Source organism: Mobula hypostoma, chromosome 2 (assembly GCF_963921235.1).
Source record: "Mobula hypostoma chromosome 2, sMobHyp1.1, whole genome shotgun sequence".
Lineage (NCBI taxonomy): Eukaryota > Metazoa > Chordata > Chondrichthyes > Myliobatiformes > Myliobatidae > Mobula > Mobula hypostoma.
The window spans coordinates 140353743-140380657 of record NC_086098.1 but is presented as its reverse complement, the minus strand read 5'-3'; the positions used below and the strand labels follow the sequence as shown (position 1 = coordinate 140380657).

At 42.1% G+C, this 26915-nt stretch overlaps 1 protein-coding gene across 2 annotated transcripts in view; it reads left to right on the top strand.

Annotated features, from left to right (window-relative positions):
* The window catches only part of afg1lb (AFG1 like ATPase b), a 135707-nt gene that overhangs the window by 97977 nt on the left and 10815 nt on the right, over nt 1-26915 (top strand). For both annotated transcript variants that reach the window (XM_063040803.1, XM_063040801.1), the window contains exons 9-10: nt 10006-10076; nt 10333-10433. In XM_063040803.1, the coding sequence (XP_062896873.1) occupies nt 10006-10076; nt 10333-10433 (172 nt within the window). The remainder of the gene's footprint in view (nt 1-10005; nt 10077-10332; nt 10434-26915) is intronic.

Below are 26915 nucleotides of genomic sequence, written 5' to 3'. Positions count from 1 at the left end.
TTCAGCATCTGTACTTTTGTTTTATGGGGATGAACGGCCCTTCTTTTGTGTTCTTATTATAGGGGCTGCTGAGCGAGCCTCCAGGTGGCAATGGATCAAGAGGTGTGACCTATGGACCAATGCTGCTGGGGCACAGACCAGGGCCTGATCAGCCCTGGTTGGGTCACTTGGGCAAAGGTGTCTGACTTTGAAAGACGCAAAGCACCTATGATGTGTCCCAGTGCATCCTAGGTTGTATCTCAGCTCCTAAGGTCAAAGGTATAGTGGAGGGATAACAGGACATGGGGCAAAGAAGAAGGGATTCTGTGATATGTCATGAGTATTTATTTTCCCAACAAGAAAAGTGCTAGTGTCTAGATTAATTAAGGGAGAGAAACTGAGACAATTAGATAATCTGGGGGAACTTGAGGGAAATAGTGACCAAACAGCTCAATTCAATATGAAGACTGAAAAGGAAATGGAGTTGAAAAAGTTAAATGCTTTTGACTGGAAAGAAGCCAATTTAATGAGATGCAAAAGGAACTCGCCAAACAAATTGAAAAGAAAAATGTCAAACAAGGCAGTGGACAAACCATGGGAAATTTTCAAAGAAGAACTGACTGAGGTTCAGAAACGATACCTTCCCACAAGTAGAAGTGAGAATGAAGCCAAAAACCAGTACTTAAAAGAAATTAAAATATTAAAACAAAGGCACATCATTAATTTGGAATGATAATACAAAAGAAAACCAAACTCTCTGCATCCCTGTGTAGCAACCTGAAGGTTAGAATCAGAATCATTTATTATCACTGAAATACATCAGAAAATTTGTTGTTTTGTGGCAGCATTAGAGTGTTGTGCATAAAATATATCATAAATTGCAATTTAAAATATTCATATCAAAATAAATAAGTCGCGCAAAGAGAGAGAGAGCAAAACATAATGAACTAGTATTTATGGGTTCATGGATTTTCAGAAAATATGATGGTGGAAGGGAAGAAGCTGTTCCTAAAATGCTGAGTGTGGGTCTTCAGGCTCCTGTACCTCCTCCCCAATGGTGGTAATGAGAAGAGTGCATGTCTTGGGTGGTGGGCGTTCTTAATGATGTATGCCACCTTTCTGAGGTATCTCTTCATGAAGATGTCCACAGTGATGGGGAGGCTAGTGCCCATGAGGAGCTGGCTGAGTTTACAACCCTCCACAATGTTCTCTGATCCTGTGCAGTGGCCCCTTCATACCAGATGGTGACACAACCAATTATAATGCTCTTCACAGTACTGGAGTCCTTGGTGACATACCAAATCTCCTCAAGATCCTAATGAAATATAGTTGCTGGCACCCCTTCTTTGGAATACATCAATATGTTGGGCCCAGGATAGATCTTCAGTAATGTTGACACTTAGGGATTTGTTTATCTTTTCCACTGCTGATCCCTCAGTGAGGACTGGTGTGTTCTCTTGACTTCTGTTTGCTAAAATCCACAATCAGTTCTGTGGTTTTATTGACATTGAGTGCAAGGTTGCTGCTGCGACCCCACTCAACCAGCCTATCTATCTCACTCCTGTACGCCTCGTCGTCACCATCTGTGATTCTGCCATCAACAGCTGTGTCATTGGCCAATTTATAGATGGCGTTTTTGCTGTGCCTAGCCACACAGTCGTGAGTGTAGAGGGAGTAGAGCAGTGGGCTAAATGTGCATCCTTGAGTGCATCTCTGTTGATTGTCAGCGAGGAGAAATGTTATTTCCAATCCGCACTGACTGTGGTTTCCTAATGAGGATCCAGTTGCAGAGGGAGGTACACAGGCCCAGATTTAGAAACTTATTGATTAGTACTGAGGGGATGCTGGGGTAATCAATAAATAGCAGTCTGACATGGGTATTGTTGTTCTCCAAGTGATCCAAGGCCAAGTGGAGAACCAGTAAAATTGCATCCGCTGTAGACCTGATGTGATGGTAGGCAGCTGGTCCAGATCTTTGCTTGGGCAGGAGTTAATTATAACCACAATCAACTTCTCAAAGCACTTCATCTTAGTAGATGTAAGTGCAACTCACTTCAAGGATCTATTGAATGTCATTAAACATCAAGGATGTTTAATAATATTCAATAGATCACCAGATCAAAAACGTGGACTTAAATTGTTAACTATCAGTTTGAATGGTACAATCATGCTGCTTCATTTTGGTTTTGGGTCATTTATATCTGCACCAAATCACTGAGGCAATTACTGCCTATTGACTCTGGATCTCAGTTTATACACGAGAAAGAAATGTTTGTCTTTTTCTTAAAGTATCACAGTGAAGCACTTAGACAACAAAATGGCTTGTGCTTGAAGAGAGGAAAGCTCAATGTATCCTTTTTATTTAAATCTGGGTTTTTTTTAGTCCATTCTTATTGTCTTTGACAAGTTCGTGAGTCATAGAAACTTAGAAAACCTACAGCACAGTACAGGCACTTCGGCCCACAATGCTGTGCCGAACATGTACTCACTTTAGAAATTACCTAGGGTTACACGTAGCCCTCTATTTCCTAAGCTCCATGTACCTATCCAGGAGTCTCTTAAAAGACCTTATCGTATCCACCACCACCACCGTCGTTGGCAGCCCACTCCACGCACTCACCACTCTCTGCATAAAAAACTTACCCCTGACATCTTTGTACCTACTTCCAAGCACCTTAAAACTGTGCCCTCTTGTGTTAGCCATTTCAGCCCTCGGAAAAAGCCTCTGATTATCCACACGATCAATGCCTCTCATCATTTTTTCCACCTCTGAAAGGTCACATCTTATCCTCTGCCTCTCCAGGGAGAAAAGGCTGAGTTCACTCAACCTATTCTCGTTAGGCATGCTCCCCAATCCAGGCAACATCCCTGTAAGTCTCCTCTGCACCCTTTCTATAGTTTCCACATCCTTTCCTGTAGTGAGGTGACCAGAACTAAGCACAGTACTCCAAATGGGATCTGACCAGGGTCCTATATAGCTGTGACATTACCTCTCGGCTCTTGAACTCAATTGCATGGTTGATGAAGGTCAATGCACTGTGTGTCTTCTTAACCACACAGTTAACCTGCACAGCAGCTTTGAGTGTCCTATGGACTCGGACCCCAAGATCCATCCTCCACACTGCCAAGAGTCTTACCATTAATACTATATTCTGCCATCATATTTGACTACCAAAATGAACCACCTCACACTTACCTGGTTTTAACTCCATCTGCCACTTCTCAGCCCTTTTTTTGCATCCTATCGATGTCCGGCTATAACCTCTGACAGCCCTCCACACTATCCACAACACCCCCAACCTTTGTGTCATCAGCAAATTTACTAACCCATCCCTCCACTGCCCCATCCATAAAAATCACAAAGAGAAGGAATCCCAGAACAGATCCTGGAGGCACACCACTGGTCACCAACCTCCATGCAGAACATGGCCCGTCTACAACCACTCTGCCTTCTGTGGGCAAGCCAGTTCTGGATCCACAAAGCAAGGTCCCCTTGGATCCTTTGCCTCCTTATTTTCTTAATAAGCCTTGCATGGGGTACCTTATCAAATGCCTTGCTGAAATCCTTTTACACTATATCTACTGCTCTACGTTCATCAATGTGTTGAGTCACATCCTCAAAAAATTCAATCAGGCTCGTAAGGCACAACCTGCCCTTGACAAAGCCGTGCTGACTATTCCTAATCATATTATACCGATCTAAATGTTCATAAATCCTGCCTGTCAGGATCATCTCCATCAACCTACCAACCACTGAAGTAAGACTCACTGGTCTATAATTTCCTGGGCTATCTCTACTCCCTTTCTTGAATAAGGGAACAACATCTGCAACCCTCCAATCCTCCGGAACCTCCCCCATCCCCACTGATGATGCAAAGATCATTGCCAGAGACTCAGCAATCTCCTCCTTCACCTCTCACGGTAGCCTGGGGTATATCTCATCCGGTCCCAGTGACTTATCCAACTTGATGCTTTCCAAAAGCTCCAGTTCATCCTGTTTCTTAATGTCTATATGCTCAAGCTTTTCAGTCCGCTGTTAGAATTGCAAGGTCCTTTTCTGTAATGAGTACTTTGCTTCAGTATTCATTAAGTACCTCCGCTGGCTCCTCCGGTTCCATATGCACTTTACCACTGTCACAATTGATAGGTCCTATTCTCTCATGTCTTATCCTCTTGCTTTTCACATGCTTATAGAATGCCTTGGGGTTTTCCTTAATCCTGCTCGCCAAGGCCTTCTCATGGCCCCTTCCGGCTCTCCTAATTTCATTCTTGAGCTCCTTCCTGCTAGCCTTATAATTTTCTAGATCTCTATCATTACCTAGTTGTTTGAACCTTTCGTAAGCTTTTCTTTTCTTCTTGACTGGATTTTCAACATCTTGAAGAACTGCAGTTCCTCTAGTGATGATCCCACAGTGGTGTTCCATGGTTTAGATCCAGCGATGATAAAAGAATGCTGATGTATTGCGAGTGACTTGAGGGGGAATCTGCAGGGGGCGGTATTCCACCATGCCTGTTGCGGGCGTCCTATTTGGCAGGGCGATGCTTTCCTTGTCACCACTGTTTTTAAGTGGATAGTGCTGTTGAGTTTCTCCAATAGACCAGCCATCATTTCTCAATAACAGTTCCAGAACAGTGATTCTGAAGGAATCAGTGCTGATCATGCTGTTGAATTTCATGGGTGGGCAGTCTCTTGTTGAAGGTTGCCATTGTCTGGTACTTTGGTAGTCCAAATGTTACATATTGGTGCATTTCTGAATGATGCATTTGCTGAATAGTTGTAAATGGAAGTGAACAGTTTGCAGTCATCAACCAACACTTTGGACCTTGTGATAGAATGGTCATTGATAAAGCTGTAGAACATGGGCCCAGTCTTGATGAGCTCCTGCAATTATGTCATGGGTATGAGGTGATTGACTTTAACAACCACAACCAACTTTCAGACTCTAGTATCTGCAGTCTCTTTTGTCTTCTCACCACAACTTTCTTTGTGCAAGGTTGAAACCAACCATCAGAGTATTTTCCTTTGATGTCCAGTTGTTTCAGTTTTACCAGGCCATCTTAATATCACACTTGCTCAAGTTTCAAGGCAGGCAGGTTCGAGAATTCAAGTTTTTGGTGCACAAATGATCATGATGAGCTTTGCAATAAAATGGTCTTAAACTGGGTGTCAATGGTCAGGTTATCCGTAACGTAACTGATGATGCCTTCTATCACTGAAAATAGACTAAGTGGGTTTTAATTAGTGGGATTTAATTTATCCTGCTTTTTTCGAACAAGACAGTTATCCACATTGTGTCATAGATGCCAGTTTTGGCATCTATCCAACAATGTTGTAAGGATGTAACTGTACTGGAACAGATAAATTACAGACACAAATCACTGTAACAGAATCAAGCAGTATGTAGACTGGTATAAGTTATTCCAGTTGAAGGTCAAAATATATTGAGCAATGTCTGAGATGTAGCAGAGCAATATTATTACTGAGATTTTTGAGTATTTCACCTGGCAGCCCATTTCCATGCTTCAGCATCATTATCCTGCTACTTACAAAATCTAGTGAAGTCACCATGGTGGCATCAGTCCCCGGGGCATACCAGGCATCCACCAACAATGATGTTGATAAGCAAGCAGAACATTATAGAATTCTTAAAAATGTAAGTTAAGAAATAAAAATCAAACTCTTCGAACATTTTTCAAAGAAAAGTGGAGGATCAGAATGTGGCTGCGGAATTAAAGTAGAATCTGAAAATGTAAAAACATTGTTAAAAATCAGGGATTTTGGAGATACTTACCTGAGGTAATTAACATCCAAGGATATACCATGGACAGGCAGGTATGCAGAGGGAGTGGGGTGGCTCTGTTGGTAAAAAAAATGAAATCAAGTCCTTAGAAGAAGTGACATAAGATCGGAAGATGTAGAATGCTTGTGGGTAGAGTTAAGAAACTAACAAGGGTGAAAAGACCTTAATGGAAGTTATATACAGGCTTCTGAACAGTAGCCAATTACAACAGGAGATTGAAGAAGCATGTAATAAGGACAATGTCATGATAGTCATGGGGGGGATTTCAATATGCAGGTAGATTGAGAAAATCAGGTTGGCGCTGGATCTAAAGAGAGGGTATTTGTAGAATGCCTATGAGATGGCTTTTTAGAGCGACACTGGGGGAAGGGCAATTCTGGTTGGTGTTATATTATGAACCATATTTGATTAGGGAGCTTAAGGTAAAGGAACACTTAGGAGACAGTGATCATAATTATGATAGAATTTACTTTGCACTTTGAGAGGGAGAAAATAAAGCCAGATGTATCAGCATTTTACTGGTGTAAAGGGAGTTACAGATGCATGAGAGGGGAGTGGCCACAGTTGATTGGAATAGGACACTATAAGGGATGATGGCAGAATAGCAGTGGCTGGATTTTCTGGGGGCATTTCAGAAAGCACAGGATAGATACATCTCAAAAATGAAGAAGTATTCTAAAGGTAGGATGAGGCAACCATGGCTGACAAGAGAAGTCAAAGACAGCATAAAAACAAAAGAGAGGGCGAATAGTATAGCAAAAATTAGTGGTAAGTTAGGGAGCTGGGAAGCTTTTAAAGACCAGAAGGCAACTAAAAAGCCATAAGGAAGAGAAAAGATGAAATATGAAGGTAAGCAATTCAATAATATAAAAGAGGATACCAAAAGTTTTTTAGGGATATATGAAGAGGAGAAAGTGGACATCAGACTGCTGAAATATGATGCTGGAGAGGTGGTAATGGAGGACAAGAAATAGTGGATGGATATATTATTTTTTGTCAGACTTCATTGTGAAAGGTACTGGCAGTAAACCAGAAATTCAGTAGTGTCGGGGGCAGAAGTGAGTGTAGTTGCTGTTACTAAAGAGAAGGTGTTTGGGAAGATGACAGGTCTGAAGGTAGATAAGTCACGTGTGCCAAATGGACTACACACGGGGTTCTGAAAGAGGTGGCTGAAGAGATTGTGCAGGCACTTGAAATGATCTTTCAAGCATCACTAGATTCTGGAATGGTTCCAGAGGATTGGAAAATTGCAAACATCACTCCACTCTTTAAGAAAGGAGGAAGGCAGAAGAAAGGAAATTATTGCCAATTAGCCTGACTCCAGTGGTTGGGAAGATGTTGGAATCCATTATTAAGGATTAAGTTTCAAGGTACTTGGAGGCACGTGTTAAAATAGGCCAAAGACAGCATGGTTTGCTTAAGGGAAAATCTTGCCTGACAAATCTGATTTGAATTGAATTGACTTTATTACTTATATCCTTTATATACATGAGTAAAATTCTTTACATTACTTCTCCATCTGAGTGTGCAATGTGCAATTTATAGTAATTTATAATAAATAGTATGTACAACAGGATAGCCAATATAACACAGAAATACAGTTGTGTCAACATGAATTAATCAGTCTGATGTCCTGGTGGAAGAAGCTGTCCTGGAGCCTGTTGGTCGTGGCTTTTATGCTGAGGTACTGTTTTCCGGATGGTAGCAGCTGGAACAGTTTGTGGTTGGGGTGACTCGGGTCCCCAGTGATCCTTCAAGCCCTTTTTACACACCTGTCTTTGTAAGTGTCCTTGCATAGTGGGAAGTTCACATCTGCAGATGTGCTGGGCTGTCCGCACCACTCTCTGCAGAGTCCTGCGATTGAGGGAAGTACAGTTCCCTACCAGTCAGTGATGCGGCCAGTCGGGATGCTCTTAGTTGTGCCCCTGTAGAAAGTTCTTGGGATTTGGGGGCCCATACCAAACTTTTTAAACTGTCTGAGGTGAAAGAGGCGCTGTTGTTAGAATTCTTTGAGGAAATAAGAAGCAGGATAGACATGGGAGAATTGGTGAATGTTGTGTACTTGGATTTTAAGATGGCTTTTGACAAGGTGCTGCACATGAGGCTACTTAAGAAGATAAGAGCCCGTGGTATTATAGGAAAGCTACTAGCATGGTTAGAAAATTGGCTAATTGGCAGGAGGCAAAGCATGGACATAAAGGGGGCCTTTTCTGGTTTGCTCCAAGTGACTAGTAGTGTTCCACGAGGGTCAGTGTTGAGACCACTTCATACGTTATATGTAAGTGATTTGGATGATGGAATTGTTGGCTTTGTGGCCAGTTTGTAGATGATACAAAGATAAGTGGAGGTGGTGTTAAGGAGGCAGGGAGTCTGCAGGAGGACTAAGATAGATTGGGGGAATGGACAAAGAAGTGGCTGATGAAATATTGTGTAGGGAAGCGCATGGTCAAGCACTTTGGTAGAAGGAATAAAAGCGTAGACTGTTTTCTAAACGGGGAGAAAATTCAAGAATCAGAGATGGAGAGGGACTTGGGAGTCCTTGTGCAGGATTTCCTGAAGATGAACTTGCTGGTTGACTTGGTGGTAAGGAAGGCAAATGCAATGTTAGCATTAATTTCGAGAGGACCCTAATATAAGAACAAAAATATGATGATGAGGCTTTATTAGGCACTGGCCAGACCACAGTTGGAGTATTGTGAGCAGTTTTGGGCCCCTTATATAAAAAACGATGTGCTGGCATTGGAGAAGGTCCACAGGAGGTTCAGAAGAGTGATCCCAAAATGAAACAGTTCGCACATGAGGAGCATTTGACGGCTCTGGGCCTGTACTCACTGGAGTTTAGAAGAATGGTGGGGCGGGGGGAGCCTCATTGAAACCTGTTGAAAATTGAAAAGCCTAGATGGAGTGGATGTGAGAGAATGTTTCCTGTTGTGGGTGGGTCTAGGACGAGAGGGCACAGTCTCAGAATAGTGGGACGTCCATTTAGAACTGAGATGGAGAGAATTTTCAATAGCCAGAGGGTGGTGAATCTGTGGAATTCATTGCCACAGATGTTATGGGGACCAAGTCATTGAGTTTATTTAAAGTGGAGATTGATCGGTTATTGATTAGTCAGGGCATCAAAGGTTACAGGGAGAAGGCAGGAGACTGGGGTTGAGAGGGATAATAAATCACTCATGATAGAATGGTGGAACAGACTTGATGGTCTTGAGTTGCCTAATTCTGTTCCCATGTCTTAAGGTTATAGCCTAGTAAGACTGCATACATTTTTATGGTTTTGAACAGGTACAGTATTAAGGAGTAAGTAATCCAAATAAAATTTGAATGTAAGTTATGCATTGTTACTCCTTTTTTTGGGGTTGATGTTGATTGTAAGTTGTTCTCAACAGTTCGCTGATCCTGCTGAGTTCTGCAGATACAGAGAATATCCTCTTGAGCACTTTTCGTGTAGAAAATTATTTTAAGGTGCATTCAAAACTTCCAGTTAAATTGATGTGTTTTCATGATTTAATTTTAAGCAACTGTTTGAAGCTGCCCTCCTATTACAGATTCCCCTTACTGCTCTCTTCATTTTCAACTGTTCTCACAAGATTTTTGAAAAAAGACTGATCAATTCTATTTTAACATTTCCTTTGGTTAGTACCAAACTCTTGGAAGTAATTTTGTTCCAGACTGTCTTGTGCAGCCCTGGAGGACTCTTGATTGTGAAGTGATTTCTTATTTGAAAATGTTTGCATTGACTCAGTATTTTATAAGCTTAATGGTAACATGCTATCTGAATACTGCTTTAATATGACTTTTATAACAAGCTACTTAGCCAAATTTTGTCAGAGTGATGGACTATCTTAGTACATTTTCAAAAGCTGTTTCTTCTGAAGAATTACTGATCGGTTCTCTTGCTCTTGTTTTGCATGCAAGAGAAACCTATGGTCCTTTCTTCTCATTGTAAATACATAGTATTAATGGATTTGGTTTGTCTGTATTGCCTCATTACTGGCTTAGGTCTCAATCACAGAAGTCTTTCAGTGTATGTAAATAAGGTAGAATCATCTACCTGAGAGTTAATATTCCAAGCTTTAAAGTGTATTATAAATCTAATGTTTGTATTTACAGCATAACATCCTGTTCGTTTTTGATGGGCAAAAAGCTAAGCGAGCCCGGGCAGCTGTTTGATGTTGGCTTCAAGTGTTATTAATTTCATATTCCATTATTCTTTTCACTGTAGCACAAGTGAAGCTGATGTGGGGGCTGTCATGGATAAGCTATTTGATGAGCTGGCTCAGAAACAAAATGATAGTACGTAAGTTAATTTCTCTTGAAAGAGAATACATTTAGAACACAATGCCCAATCTCCACTGACCAATTAGTAAGTTCCATTGCTGTATACGGGTTGATGCCATATTCAAGTGGTTGTCATTGTATCAGTATTTTGTCTAATTTCTGTGTTGAATCATCCGCTATTATTCATGAAACCATGCATTTCCAAGGTATAAGGGATGAATTTTATCGTAATTATCCAGACAAGGCTGATTCTTTGTTCATGTTTCCATAGTAACAAGACCAAGGATTTTGAAAGTGCAAGGTAGAGAACTGAGATTGAGCAAAGCTTGTGGAACCATGGCAGACTGCACATTTGAAGAGCTATGTGATAAAGTGAGTATAGGCAAGTCTTAAGCTAAGGGTCTTGACTGTTTTATTTCAACTTTGATTTCCTCCATTACTGAGGCTGAAGTGACTTTATCCACAAGATTAAATATCGTCAGGATGTTGAGCAAACATTGCTTGTTTTAAATTGTCATGACTTTCGTTTTTTCAGAAAAGAAAAAGAGGAGATGCCATGTCCCTTATTCAGGTGTAAGGAAATAAAACTAGAATACATAGCCCCCTGGTAAGCCTCAGGCTCACTCAGCTTGCTTTCCTCTAGGGGGAGCAACCTTCAACCCCGCCAAACTGGGTAATCAATTTTGTGTGGATGCTGCGTGATGTACCCAACCCCGCCAAATAACAGACAATACGCCATATACGATTAAATGATTACTTTATAGATCTTACTGGAACTATGTAATTAATAGAGATAAAATATAAAAGGAAGGTAAAAGGTGCCACTTGGTGCACAACAGTTGGAGCTCAATTAACGGAGTCTTCTTTCCACCATTCAATCCCCTCCGACCTCCTCGACCCTCCGCCTGGGACCAACCACAGTGGTCAACCAGACGCTCCACACGAGTCTATCTTCATCTCCACTCCTCGTGGTAGACCCTGAGCCTCGGACTCCCGCTCGGGGTCCGTTCAGCTGCCCAGCTTGCAGCATCGCGTCTCCTCTCTCTCTGTCCCCATCGCACCTTTTGCCCCAAAGCCCGCGAAACAATAGCTTACAGACACACAAGAAAGAATAACATCTATCCCAATTGGTTAGCAAATGAATACATTTCTCTTATCAGTAATTAACCCAAACAAGTTGCTAGAGAGAGAATTTTCTCAGCAGTCAACATAACAAAGAAGCCATTTTATTCTAACATAACAAAGAAGCCATTTTTATTAGCCTTAGCAGTAACATAAAAGAAGAAACTCCTTACAAATATATAATGTAAAAGAATTAATCTAATGTAACTAGATCTGTCTTACAGTCCTGAACAGCAAGGGACAGCTGATAATGGCCTATTCTTTATTTCCCTTCTTCCTACCCTTCCCAACTTAACCGTCTTGCAATCATACATGGTACATTACTTCTAGATCCATTGTTTTCACAATTGAAAAAAAATTATGCAGGGCCTTAAATAAGCACTCTTTTAGAGGCTGCCCCAAACCTCTGTTGCATAATTGTGTACTCAATTTACTGCTTTTTAAATGTACTGTATCTATCATGAAGCTTTAGATCTGATCAAGATTAAAGATTATCTTTATTTCTCGCATGTATATTGAAACAGCTAAACATACAGTGAAATGAATCATTAGCTTCAGTGAGTAACGCAATCCAAGGATGTGCTGGGGGCGGCTGGCAAGTGCTGTCCTGCTTCCAGTGGCAACAGAGCATGCCCACAACTTACTAACATATGTCTTTGGAATGTGGGAGGAAACCAGAGCACTTGGAGGAAACTTGCACGGTTATGGGGAGAACGTGCAAATTCCTTACAGCAGTGGAAACTGAACCCTGCGACCAGTTCTGCAAAGTATTAGCCTGACCACTACGCTACCGTGCCATCTGTATGTTGGAAATAATACACCGAAGGTGGTTTGTGTGTGTTGGAAGCTATTGGAAATGTCAAGGAAGAAAATGAAACTCTAAACTCTTAAAGGATTGGCACTGAAATTGGGATTGGATTATTATTGTCACATGTACTGAGGCTCAGTGAAAAGCATGCCTTGCATATTGTTCATACGGATCAAATCATTACACAGTGCATTGAGGTAGAACTAGGAAAAACGATAACAGAATGCAGAATAAAGTGTTACAGTTACAGGTAAACAATCAGGTGCAGGACTGTAACAATGTGGATTGTGAGGTCAAGATTCCACCTTATCGTACCAGGGAACCACTCCTATAGTCTTATAAGAGAAGGGTAGAAGCTGCCCTTGAGCCTGATGGGATGTGCTATCAGGCTTTTGTATTTTTTACTTGATAGAGGAGGGGGGAAGAGAGAACGTCTGGGGTGGGTGAGGTCCTTGATGTGCTGGCTGCTTTATTGAGGTAGCAAGAAATAGACAGATATTATATTCATCACCACTTGTTTGATTTCGAAATGGTTTTTACAGGTTTCAATGCAATAAAACACTCATTTCCCATGATGTATCCAGCTTGCATTCACATATATATCAGTTTTCTATTAAAAATGAACAAATCAGAAACCTGTAGGGAGTGCTGCCAAAGGTTGTTCATTGAAGTGAGCCTTGAGAATTTCATTATAGACTGAAAAGCACAGAGATTGAGTATGTTCAATAATTCCATTCCATTTAGTTGTTTGTTCAAGTTGAAGCAATTTCCAGCCATCTTTGACCTGTCATTACACACTTCAACTCATTTTTAGGTGTTAAGCAAACAAAGGCCCACCGAGGAATCTATACTATAGATCCATTGACAAGCAGAAGGGTTTAATGGGAATGGGTGCTGTATTTGGAGGTGGTATTGTTACCACAAGGACAAGAAAATCTGCAGAAGCTGGAAATCCAAGCAACACACATACAACGCTGGAGGAACTCAGCAGGCCAGGCAGCATCTATGGAAAAGAGTGAACAGTGGACATTTCGGGCTGAGAATCTTCATCGGGTCTGGAAAAAAAGATGAAAGTTAGAGCAAGAAGGTGGAGGGAGCGAAGGAAGAACTATAAGGTGGTAGGTAATAGATGAAACCAGGAGAGGGGGAAGGGTGAAGTAAAGAGCTGGGAAAATGATAGGTAAAAGAGATAAAGGGCTGGAGAAGGGGGAATCTGATAGGAGAGGGTAGAAGGGAAGGGAAGAGGGAGAAGCACCAGAAGGAGGTGAAGGAATGGTGAAGGGGTGGGTGGGCAGTTACTGGAAGTTTGAGAAATTGATGTTCATGCCATCAGCTTGGGGTTACCCAGACCAAATATAAGGTGGTGCACCTCCAACCTGAGTGCAGCGTCATCGTGGCAGTAGAGGAGACCATGGCATGACATGTCGGAATGGGAATGGGACATAGAATTGAAATGGGTGGCCACCGGGAGATCTTGCTTTTTCTGGCAGACGGAGTGTAGATGCTCGGCAAAGCAGTCTCCCAATCTATGTCGCGTCTCACTGATATAGAGGAAGCACCAGATACAGCAGATGATCCCAACAGACTCACAGGTGAAGTGTTGCCTCACCTGGAAGGACTGTATAGGGCCCTGAACGGTAGCGAGGGAGGTGTAGGGGCAGGTATGGCACTTGTTCTGCTTGCAAGGTTAAGTACAAGGAGGGAGATCCATGGGGAGGGATGAATGAACAAGGAAGTCACTTAGGAAACGATCCCTGCAGAAAGCAGATAGTTGGGGGATGGAAAGCTGTGCTTGGTGGTGGGATCCCATTGGAGATTGTGGAAGTTACGGAGAATTATGTGCTGAATGCAGAGGCTACTGGGGTGGTAGGTGAGGACAAGAGGAACCCTATACCTGGTGGGGTGGCAGGAGGATGAGGTGTGGTCAGACGTGCACGAAATGGAAGAGATGTAGGGGAGGGCATCGTTCCTCCACCATGTGTTGCTGGTATTGTTATCTGTTCATTCTTCCCTAATACTTAATTGCTTGGAGTCATTGGCAAGAAATGGTCATCACTGTACATGCATAACCGAATTTTCATAGCAGAATTTTTGTTGACTTTTGAGTGGCAATGTGCTGCCTTTATGTGTCAGTTCAGCACCAGTCTCTCTCCAACAGACCTGGTTGTAGTGTGTGTGAGTAGGGCTCTCAAAGGAATGTCATTTTTATTTAAAGGAGGGGGAATATATTGGAAAATATAATTCATTATAGAAACATTTATTTAGAGGAAAATGAAGTACTACCGTGAAAGGAGGATAGAGCAAAGTGCAAATAAAAAATCATGTCATCATTGAGCACGGTAACAGGTCCTTTGGCTCAGTGTTTCCATGCTGACCAAGTTGTGCATGTAAGCTTGTCCTGTTTGTCCACATTTGGTTCATCTTCCTGTAAACCTTTCCTATCCATGTACTTGTCCAGGTGTCTCTTTTAAATATTGTCAATGTATTTGCCTCAACCACTTCCTTTGGCAGCTCACTTCCAGAAATGCAGCACCTTTTTTGTGAAGAACTTGCTCCTCAGGTTCTGATTAAATTTTTCCCCGCTCACCTTAAACCTGTAACTTTTTATTCCCTTTCCCTGGGAGAAAGATTATGTGCACCCATCCTATATATTGCCTTCATGAAATAAACCTCTATGAAGTCATTCCTCATCCTCCTATTCTCCAGTGGATAAAGTCCTAGCCTGTCTAGACATACCTAGGGAAAGAGATAAGATCCTGATGAATGACTATAGGGAGCTAGAAAGGAAGCTAAAGCTCCAGAGTGGTAGTGATTGCTACCTGTGCCACATACCAGTGAGGGTAAGAATATGACGATTTGACAGATGAATGTGTGACTGTAGAACTGAAGTAGGTGGCAGGGTTTCAAATTTGAGGATCATTGGGATATCTTCTGGGGAAGGTATGATCTGCACAAAAGTGACGGGTTACACCTGAACTCAAGGGGGACCAACACCCTTGCCGGCAGGTTTGCTGAGCTTTAAACTAGGTTGGCAGGGGGGTAGGTCAGATTCAAGATCCAAGAGTGTTTAATGTCATTTCCAGTACAGAAATGTAAAGGAGAACAAAATTATTACACTGGACCCAATGCAGCACAATAAAAACATAATCAGATAAAGAACACAATAATAAAAGAACAATAAATATAAATCCATAAGATAGCTTGTGTACATAGATTGATTGAATGAATGTAAATGAGGTGACTGACAGGAAACGATAAAGTAGTGGTGGTGGGATGGGTTAGTGGGTGGAGCTGTTGGTCACCCTTACTGCCTGGGGAAAGTAACTGTTTTAGAGTCTAGTGGTCCTGGTGTGAATGCTACATATCCTCTTCCCTGATGGGAGTGGCACAGACAGTCCATGAGCAGGATGTGTGAAATCCTTATGATGTTACTGGCCCTTTTCCAGCATCTTTCTGTATACATGTCCTTGATGGCAGGTAAGCTGGTGCCAGTGATGCGTTGGGCAGTTTTGACTACCCGTTGTGGAGCCTTCCTGTCTGCCGCAGTGCAGTTTCCGTACTAAGCAGTGATGCTGCTTGTTAGGGTGCTCTGTACTGCACATCTGTAGAAGGTCATGAGTATTGCATGTGCAAAGCCCAGCTCTCTTCAGCCTCCTCAGAAAGAAGAGGTGCTGATGGTCTTTCTTGACTGTGTAGGATGTGTTTTGGGACTATGAGAGGTTGAGCGAGATGTGCACTCCCAAGAGCTTGAAACAGTTCACAGTTTCTACTGCCGTGCCACCAGTGTAAAGAGGGGTGTGGCTGGTGCGAATTCTCCTGAAATTGATAACCATCTCCCTTGTTTTGTTGACATTGAGAAAGAGGTCATGGCACCAGGCCTCGAGCTCTTCCACTTTCTCTCTGTAGGCCATCTCATCGTTGTTTCTGATGAATCCACCAGATGATGGAGCAGTTGGTGTAAACTAGGTGCAGCATGTAGAGGGACTGTAAGTAGGCAGTGGATAGGGCATGTGTACAGTTTTAAAAAATGCGTCTAATGCGAGAAGTATGAGGAACAAGGGTGAAGAATTCAGCGTATGTTTCATGGTAATGGAACTACGACCTTGTAACCATTGCAGAGACTTGGGTGTTACAAGGACAGGGATGGCTGTGGAATATTCTGAGGTTTAGACATTTCAGAAGGGACAGGGAGGGAGGTGAAAGGGATGGGAGAGTGGCATTGCTAATCAGAGATAGTATCATAACTGTAGAAAGGGAGGACGTTGTGCAGGGAGAAGTTGTGAAGTCAGAAACAGGAAGGCAGCAATCACTCTATTGAGAATATTCTATAGGCCCCCCAATAGCAACAGAGATGCCGAGGAGCAGATTGATAAGCAGATTTTAGGAAGGCGAAAAAATAGCAGGGTTGTTGTCATGGGTGATATCAATTTCCCTAATATTAATTGTTACCTCCTTAGTGCAAAAGGCTTAGATGAGGCAGAATTTGTTGGGTGGGTCCAGGGAGCTTTCCTAACACAGTAAGTGAACAGGCTGACTAGAGGAGAGACCATGCTGGGTCTAGTAATAGACAATGAACCTGGTCAGGTGACAAATCTCTCAGTGGGTGAGCATTTCGCAGACAGTGACCACAACTCTCTGATCTACAACATAGCCTTGGACAGGGAGAGGAGCAGTTGGTATGGGAAGGTATCTAATTGAGGGGGGATGAATTATGATACTGTTATGCAGGAACTTGGGAGCATAAATTGAATGTTCTTAGAGAAATGCACAATGGAAATGTGGAGGTTGTTTAGGGAGCACTAGCATGGGATTCTAAATAGGTTTGTCGCATTAAGGCAGGGAAAGGATGGTAAGGTAAAAGAACCATGGTTGTCAAGAGAAGTGGAATATTCTGGTCAAAAAGAAGAAATCCTATTTAAAGTTTAGGAAGCAAGGATCAGACCGGGCTCTTGGGAGTTATAAGGTAGCCAGGAAGGAGCTAAGAAGGGATTTAGGAAAGCCAGAAGGGTAATTTGAAGGCTTTGTCAAGTAGCAAAAAGGAAAATCTCAAGGCATTCTATAAGTACGTGAAGAACAGGAGTCTGGCTAGAATGAGGGTAGGACTGATCACGGATAAAAAAAAAGGAAGCGTTTTCCTGGAGTTGGAGAAGGTAGGGGAGGTTCTTAATGAATACTTTGCTTCAGGATTCACCACCTGGAGGAATGTGAAATCAGCGTAGATCAGGCTATGCTGGAACATGCCGAGGTTACAAAAGAGGAACTTTTGAAAAACATTAGGATAGATAAGTCCTTGGGGCTGGATGGGATATACTATGGGAAGCGAAGCAAGAGACTGTTATGCCTTTGGTAATGCTATTTGCATCTTCACTGGCCACAAGAGTAGTACTAGGAGACTGGAGGATACCAAATGTTATTCCTTTGTTGCAGAAAGGTAAGAGAGATAACCCTGGGAATTAAGTCTTCCGTTAGTGGTGGGAAAACTATTGGAGAAGATTCTTAAAGACAGGATTTATGAGTAGTTTGAGAAGCATAGTTTATTAGGGATAGTCAGCATGGCTTTGTGAGGGGCAGTTCATGCCTTAGGAGCCTGACTGAATTCCTTAAGGAGGTGACAAAACAAATTGATGAATGTAAAGGGATAGATGTGGTCTATATGGATTTTAGGAAACAAGTTTCCCCATGGTAGGCTCAGTCAGAAAGTCAGGAGGCATAGGATCCAGGGAAACTTGGATGTGTGGATTCAGAATTAGCTCATCTATAGAAGGCAGAGGGTGATAGTATTTTGCCTAGAAGTCCATGACTAGTCCTGTTCCTGCTCTTTGTGATTTTTATAAATGACTTGGATGAGGAAGTGTAAAGGTGATTTAGTAAGTTTGCAGATGGTTTGAAGTTTAGTAGTTTTGTGGATGGTGTAGAAGGTTATCGTGGGTTACAATGGGACATTAACAGGATGCAGAGCTGGGCTGAGAAGTGGCAAATGGAGTTCAATTCTGAAAAGTGTGAAGTGATTCACTTTGAAAGGTCGAAGAGTACAAGGTTATTGAACGCAGAGTACAAGGTTATTGGCAAGGTTTTTTTTAGCAGCATGGAGGAACAGAGGAACCTTGGGGTCCAAGGTGTCATGCAAATTGATAAAATGGTTAAGAAGGCATATTGTGTGTTGGCTTTCATTAGCCAGGGAATTGAGTTCAAGAGCCACAAAGTAATATTGCAACTCTATAATCTCTAGTTAGACCACACTTTGAATATTGTGTTCAGTTCAGGTTGCTTTATTGTAAGATGGATGTGGAAGCTTTAGAGGGGGGGCAGAGGAGATTTACCAGGATGCTGCCTAGATTAAAGTGCAAATCTTATGAATGTAGGTAGAGGTCTATAAGATAGAAAGAGACATAAATAGAGAGAATAACCAGCTCCTTTTTTTTCCCAGGATGGCAAAGGTTAATACCAGACGACATACTTTTAAGGTGAATGGAGGGAAGTATGGGGGGGGGGGATGTTTTATACAGAGAGTGGTAAGTGTGTGAAATGCACTGCCAGGAGGTGGTGGTAGAGGCAGATACCTTTGGAATATCTAAGAGACTCTTAGATCGAGACATGGTTGAAAGTAAAATGCAGGGCTATGTGGGAGGGAAAGCTGACCGGTGGTGTAGTGGCATCCACACCGGACTTCAAGGCGAGTGGACCCAGGTTTAAATCCGGCCGGCTCTTTGTATGCTTTCCATCCATGTTGGGTGAGTGTCGAGGTAGCAACTCGGCCTGGTAAAAAGTAGGCAGAGGCTACAGAAACAGCAGAGTTGCCACCTGATATGCCACAAGGCGCGGAGAGGAACTCTACAACAACATGTGGGAGGGAAGAGTTAGATTAGTCCCTGAATAGGTTAAAGTTTGGCAAAACATCGTAGCTAAAGGGCCTGTACTATTTAATGTTCTATATTCCTCGTTCTGCACAACCTAAAGTATACTTTGTTTTTCTTCAAATTCCCAGCAATGATTACATTTCAAAGACCATTGTGAAAAGTTCTGTGACTCCTCTGGTTTTATTGTGGTGTTTTCTGGATATCTTGTGGGAAGTGCAATGACTTCTTGCTTTTACATTGATTTTGAGAATTAAACTGTAAAGGAGCAAAACAAATTAAACATCGTGTTCTGGATTCCTGCATGTAACTGTTACTTGCCATTTAGTTTTACTAATGTCGAATGCTACTAGTGCTGTTGCACTTCATAGAAATTCTGGGACAACAATTTTATATACACATCCTTATTACTGTCTATTTCAAACCTCCCTTTTCCTGTCAAATATTTCCAGGCCTCTGCAACGCTGATCTTTTACCTTGTACTACCAATTGGAGGACTAAACTAGCATCTACGAGGAGCCCTGTTGTATGATTCCAGTCATTGATTTAATAAGATCTTTGTCTTTATCTTGGCTTCTTTCTACAATTCCAGCATCTTCTGATCTTGTATTCCTCATGGGCTCCTTTTGACCCTCAGCAATTTTTATCAATGCACCATAGAAAGCATCCTATCTGGATTCATCATGGCTTGGTATGTCAACTGATCTGCCCGAGACTGCAAGAAGCTGCAGAGGAATGTGGACACCATTCAGTACGTCCTGGAAACCAGCCTCCCCTCCATGGACACCATCTACACTGCTCACTGCATTGGTAAAGCAGCCAACATAATCAAACACCCCACCCATTGGGCAGAAGAGAGCACCTGCCACCAGGGTCAGGGACAGCTCATTATAAGACTATCGTTCCCTAGTATAATAAGGTGGACCTTTGACCTTGCAATCTACCTCATTATGCTTGCACCTTGTTATCTGCTGCACCGCACTTTATCTGTGACTGAAACACTTAATTCTGCATTCTGTTATTATTGATTTTCTCTTGTACTACTCCACACACTGATGTGACGAAATGATCTGTATGGATGGCGTGCAAAACCAAGCTTTTCACTGCACCTCAGTGTACGTGACAGTAATAAACCAATTTAACCTTATGCTTATGAGAGTCTGAAGACTCCCCACATCTTCATCTTTCTCAGAACTTCGCAGACTACCGTGTCAGGTGGAACAAAGTCTAGTTCCATCTCCTATCCTAATTAGTTTACTTTTCAAAATTATTCTCTTCCTTAGAGGAACAGGCCCTCTAGCCTGCCATACAGTACCGTGCAAAAGTCTTAGTCACAGATGTATAGCTAGGGTGCCTAAGACTTTTGCACGGTACTGTATTTGTCAATGTGGAGTGGACAGCACGTTTGTAATCTGGTGGGAGCAAAGGATGTTGGGAATGGTGAGAGTGGAGCGCCGCGGGAGGGGTGTGGGACAGGTGGCAGAGAGAGCATGTCAGGGGCAGTGGATGGTGCAGGTGCAGACACACCCAGCTCTGAGATACCAGGTAAGATCACTTGATTCCAAACAATTGGTTTATTGATCATTACAGAATGTCCCTTTGGTGCTTCCTGCTCCCTCCCCTCTCCCTGCTCCCTTCCCACTCTCAGTCCACAATAGAGACCAAATCAGAATCAGGTTTATCAACAATCACATATGTCATGAAATTTGTTTTTTTTTTGTGGCAGCAGTACAGTGCAAAAATCTTAGGCATCCTTGCTATATTTATGTGCCTGAGACTTTTGCAGTCTACTGTATGTTTGCTAGTTGTAAAGACAAACTATGTAATCCCAGCAGTTCGTACATGCAAGCAGGGTCTGGGCCAGAGAGATCTGGCCCATTATCTGAGATGTTTCCCCATTTGAAATGAAATGAAGTATCTTTACTGTCATTGCATAGTACAATTTGTCATGCACCAATACAGCAAAAATGAGTTTGCAACTCTCGTACTCAATGCTATAAAACAACAAATAAAATAAATAAACAGTAAATAAAATCAAGTAACCAGCCAGTACAAGCAATGTCCAGCAGTACAAAAGCACAACTCAGATGCATGACAGCCATAAAATCAGTATTAAAGTAGCAATATAACAAATTTATGGATGATGCTTGATCAATTGGTTCAGAACAATTATAGCTCTGGGAAAAAAGCTATTTTTCAGTCTGGAAGAGCGGGCATAGAAAATCTTATAACGTCTGCCAGATGGAAGAAGTTCAGACAGATGATTGCATGGGTGTGTATTGTCCTTACAGATGCTTGTAGCTTTCCTTAGGCAGCGAGAACTGTAGGTGTCCTCCAGGGCTGGGAGCTGTGTATACATGATAAAGCAGAGAGAGACTATCCATAATTGACAGTTGATGTTAGGACCTAATGAATGTAACTTTTATGCCAGTGCCTTGGATTCTAATTCCAAGCTTGGTCATTGGAGCTAATTACTTGAGCAATGATGAGTCGGTATATAGGGAGGAGGTTTAGAGGCTTGTCAGATGGTGTGTGAACAACAACCTGAGTCTCAACATGGACGAGACAAAAGAGATGATTGTGGACTTGAGACAAGGCGACGACTCTCTGTTGCACAGCCACAGCTCTGCTGTGGAGAAAGTGAAGAGCACAGAGTTCCTCGGTGTCTGCAAAACAGACAATCTAACCTGGACCCACAACACCTCCTCATTGGTCAAGATGGCACAGCAGTGTCGACACTTTCTGAGGAGACTGAGTTGTGCGAGGCTCCTCCTCCCAACCCCACTCTAACAACTTTCTACAGGAGCACCATTGAGAATGTCCTGTCTGGCTGCATCATTGTGATACACAGGAAGAGATCATTTAGTATAAATTGGCATCAAGATTGGCACCACGTTGTGGTCTGAATGGCTTCACAAATGCTGTACTGTTCTCTATTCTATTAGAACTGTTTTAAGGAAAGGCTGTCAACCAGAAGTATTAATTATCTTTTTGTTTTGTGTTGTTTGATCTACTGAGTATTTCCAGCATTTTCTGTTTTAATGATGCTGGAAGTCATTGGTTTAATAATGTAAATCTTATTTTTGTTTTGGGAATTTTTAGATTGATAATGTAAATGTAGTCACTGATTCTAAGGAGAAAAGGGAATGGCCCTTCATCAGCTTCTTGTCATTCTCCTGATGATGATAGCTACAGGGCTCCTGGCAGTCTGATTGTCAAACATAATGTATATTTGAAAAATAAATGCTACAGATCCTGGAATTTCAAGAAGAACCCCAAACTGTTGGAAACACTGAGCAAGACAGAAGTACAGTCAACAGTTTGATACGGTTTGATGATTTTTTTTATTGGAGCTTTTCTGATGGAAAGCTTTCAACCGTAAAATTTTAAAACTCAAAATGTTAACCATTTCTCTCTCTTCAGATTCAGCCTTACTTGGATGTTTTCAGCATTTGTATTAGTATCTATTTGCCTGGGTGTTGATAGAGTGGTACTGAATTGCCCAGCTATATGGAAAATGTGGCACAAATATGAAGAAGGTGTTTGGCACACGTGCCTTCATCAATTGGGCATTGAGTACAAGAGTCGGAACATCATGTTAAATTATACAAGATGTTGGTGAGACTGTACTTGAAGCAGTGTATGCAGTTCTCGTCACCTAGACTCACAAGGATGTTATAACGAGTGGAGGGTTTCAATTACAAAGAAGACTGGATAGGCTGGTCAACACGCACAAAAATGCTGGAGGAACTCAGCAGGCCAGGCAGCATCTATGGAAAAGAGCACAGTCGACATTTCGGGCTGAAACCCCTTCAGTAGGACTGAAAAAAAAAGCTGAGGAGTGGATTTAAAAGGTGGGGTAAGGGGAGAGAGAAAGACAAGGTGATAGGTGAAACCTGAAGTGGGGGGTGGGGGAAGAAGTAAAAAGCTGGAACATTGATTGGTGAGGGAGAGCTTTGAGGCCTTTCTGGTGGAGGATTGAATTGTATAGGGACATCTGCTCTCGGGATGAGGCTTTTCATTCCAGAACGAAGGAGATGTCCTCCTTTTCCAAAGAAGGGGGCTTCCCTTCCTCCACCATCAACGCTGCCCTCACCTGCATCTCTTCCATTTCACGCACGTCTGCTCTTACCCCATCCTCCCGCCCCACATTCCTCTTGTCCTCACCTACCACCCTACCAGCCTCCACATCCAGCACATAATTCTTGGGAACTTCCACCATCCTTTCTGAGATATGGGGCCCACAACTGTTGATAATGCTCCAAGTGCAGCCTGACTTGTGTCTCATAAAGCCTCAGTGTTATCTTCTTGCTTTTATATTCTATTGCCCTTGAAATGAATGCCAACATTGCATTTGCCTTCTTTACCACAGACTTGACCTGTAAATTAACCTTCTGGGAGTCTTGCACGAAAACTCCCAGGTCCCTCTGCACCTCTGATGTTTGAATTTTCTCCCCATTTAAATAATAGTCTGCACTTTTGTTCCTTCTACCAAAATGCATTATTATACATTTCCCAGCACTGTATTCCATCTATCCCATTTTTGCCCATTCTTCCGATTTGTTGAAGTCCTTCTGCAACTGCATTGCTTTCACAGCCCTACCTACACCTCCACCTATATTTGTATCATCTGCAAACCTTGCCACAAAGCCATCAATTCCATTATCTAAATCACTGACAAACAATGTGAAAAGTAGCAGTCCCAATACTGACCCCTGAGGAACGCCACTAGTCACTGGCAGCCAACCAGAAAAGGCCCCTTTTATTTCCTCGCTCCCTATTTTAATTCCACTTCCCATTCCCATTCCGATAAGTTTATCCATGGCCTTCTTCACTGTTGTGATGAGGCGACATTTAGGTTGGAGGAACAACACCTTATGTTCTGCCTGGGTAGCCTCCAACCTGATGGCATGAACATCAATTTCTCAAACTTCTGATAATGATGCTTCTCTCCTTCACCATTTCCCACCCCTTTTCCTTCTCGTTACCTGCCCATCGCCTCCCTCTGGTGCTCCTCCCTCCTTTTCTTTCTTCCATGGCCTTCTGTCTCTTTCACCAATCAACTTCCCAGCTCTTTACTTCACCCCTCCCCCTCCAGGTTTCACCTACCACCTGGTGTTTCTCTCTCCCCTCCCCCACCTTTTAAATCTACTCCTCAGCTTTTTTTCTCCAGTCCTGCTGAAGGATTTCGGCTCGAAACGTCGACTGTACTCTTTTCCATAGATGCTGTCTGGCCTGCTGAGTTTCTCCAACATTTTATGTGTGTTGCTTGGATTTCCAGCATCTGCAGATTTTTGCTTGTTTGTGATTGGATAGGCTGGGGCTTTTTTTCTGTCATTTTACTTTCCAATTTCCCTGTGTATTTTGAAAGATTACTAAGTAACCAGATTGCTGGAAATCTGATACGGCTGATTTCAAAGCACCTACAGAATGGTGCACTTTGTATATAAAACCCCACAGCATCTCTCTGCCTAGAATAGCTAATGCAGTTAAACAAAAGGCTGAACTTCCTACTGAGCAGGGCAGAATCTGTTCAGTGTAGGAAAATAATAATCCTGAAACTGAGATGATGCTCTTGGAGCATGCAGTAAATCATTCCACTTTGGTGGATTTCTGCAAAATAAATAAAGCAGCTATGGGCAAGGAACAAAGGAATGACTCTGCCATCCCAACTGAAGTGGGCTGAAGATGAAAAGCCAAAGCTGTTGCATTGTACGTTTCTATTTTCACACACTGGCATCGTAAAGAAAACGACCTTTTATCCACAATAAGAACAGCATTTAAAGCTTTGTGAGTTATTTCTCTTTTTATTACTTTTCCTGTGATTCAGTAGATTTTTTTTTCATCCGATAACTGACAAGCGATCTCTGTTTCCTGCAGCTCCAGTGACCTGTATTGGTCTTGCGTTGGTGCAGTGTACTTAAGTAGCTTGTTGTTTAATGAATATTATTTGAGAAAATACAAATGCAAAAAGAAGACATATTATAGAGTAACAAAAACAACCCGCAGGAAGAACTCAGCAGAGCAGGCAGCATCTGTGGGAGGGAAGGAATTATCAGTGTATTTATCAAAGCCCCAAATCAGCACTGAAACATTGATTATTTCCCACCACAGATGCTGGTTGATCTGCTGAGTTCTCCTCGCAGAACTTTTATTGCTCCATACTACAACATCTGCAATTTGTTGTGTCTCTATATTCTGGAACACCTTATGAGGTGTTCCAAAATAACTTTATGTTAATAACTTTATGTTAGTGTTGCATTGTGAGGAATCTAGTTCTGCACAACAAGGATCCACCAAATGGAAATTGACATTGACTGGGATTTTACATTGCTTGAAGCATAAACATCAGCCAGGACACCAAGGAGAGGTCCTATGCTGTGGAGTTTTTGCATAGGGTAATTAGAATCTCGGTTTAACACCTGAAAATTTGAGGGTCCGGTACTGCATATAACTTATGCACTGTGCTGGAGTATTTAACAGTTTCCCAGTTCTAATGAAGGCTCATGGAACCGAAATTGTGAACTGTTTCTCCTTCTGCAGATTCTACTTGACTACTGAGTTTCCAGTTTTGTTATAGCGACAAAGTGGCACTAGTGACTCCTGTATTCATGGAGTCAATCATCTGCTCTCTAGTTATGCTGATGTGAAGTAATTATGAAATGCAACAGATCAGCTCATTTGATATATTTGCTATCTCTAAGTTACTGGATAATGGTGCTAAAGTCTAATGATAACTGTGTATACTACAAATTATCAGGCTCAAATGGCAGATTTCAGGACATATAGAAACATACATCAAAAGAAAGTTTAAAAGCTTTAATATCTGGAAATCTAGCACAAAACTGGAACAACTTAGTAGTCGGGAAGCATCTGCTGAATAAGAAGCAGTTGATGTTTCTGATTCCAGGACCCTTCATTAGAACTGGGAAAGAGAGAAAACAAGCAAGTTTTAAAGATTAGCCTTATTGTTTAAATGTACAGTGGTGTGCAAAAGTTTGGGCACCGCTGGTCAAAATTTCTATTACTGTGAATAGCTAAGCGGGTAAAAGATGACCTGATTTCCAAAAGGCATAAAGTTAAAGATGATGCATTCCTTTAATATTTTGAGCAAGATTACTTTTTTATTTCCATCTTTTACAGTTTCGAAATAGCAAAAAAGGAAAAGGGCCCAAAGCAAAAGTTTGGGCACCCTGCATGGTCAGTACTTAGTAACAACCCCTTTGGAAAGTATCACAACTTGTAAATGCTTTCTGTAGCCAGCTAAGAGTCTTTTAATTCTTGTTTGGGGGATTTTCGCCCTTTCTTCCTTGCAAAAGGCTTCTTTCTAGTTCTTGGGCCGTCTTGCATGCACTGCTCTTTTGAGGTCTATCCACAGATATTTGATGATTTTTAGGTTGGGGGACTGTGAGGGCCATGGCAAAACCTTCAGCTTGCGCCTCTTGAGGTAGTCCATTGTGGATTTTGAGGTGTGTTTAGGATCATTATCCTGTTGTAGAAGCCATCCTCATTTCATCTTCAGCTTTTTTACAGACAGTGTGATGTTTGCTTCCAGAATTTGCTGGTATTTAATTGAATTCATTCTTCCCTCTACCAGTGAAATGTTCCCTGTGCCACTGGTTGCAACACAAGCCCAAAGCATGATCGATCCACCTCCATGCTTAACAGTTGGAGAGGTGTTCTTTAAATGAAACTCTGCACCCTTTTTTCTCCAAACATACCTTTGCTCATTGCGGCCAGAAAGTTCTATTTTAACTTCATCAGTCCACAGGACTTGTTTCAAAAATGCATCAGCCTTGTTTAGATGTTCCTTTGCAAACTTCTGATGCTGAATTTTGTGGTGAGGATGCAGGAAAGGTTTTTTTCTAATGACTCTTCCATGAAGGTCATATTTGTGCAGGTGTCACTGCACAGTAGAACAGTGCACCACCACTCCAGAGTCTGCTGAATCTTCCTTAAGGTCTTTTGCAGTCAAACGGGGGTTTTAATTTGCCTTTCTAGCAATCCTACAAGCAGTTCTCTCAGAAGGTTTTCTTGGTCTTCCAGACCTCAACTTGACCTCCACCGTTC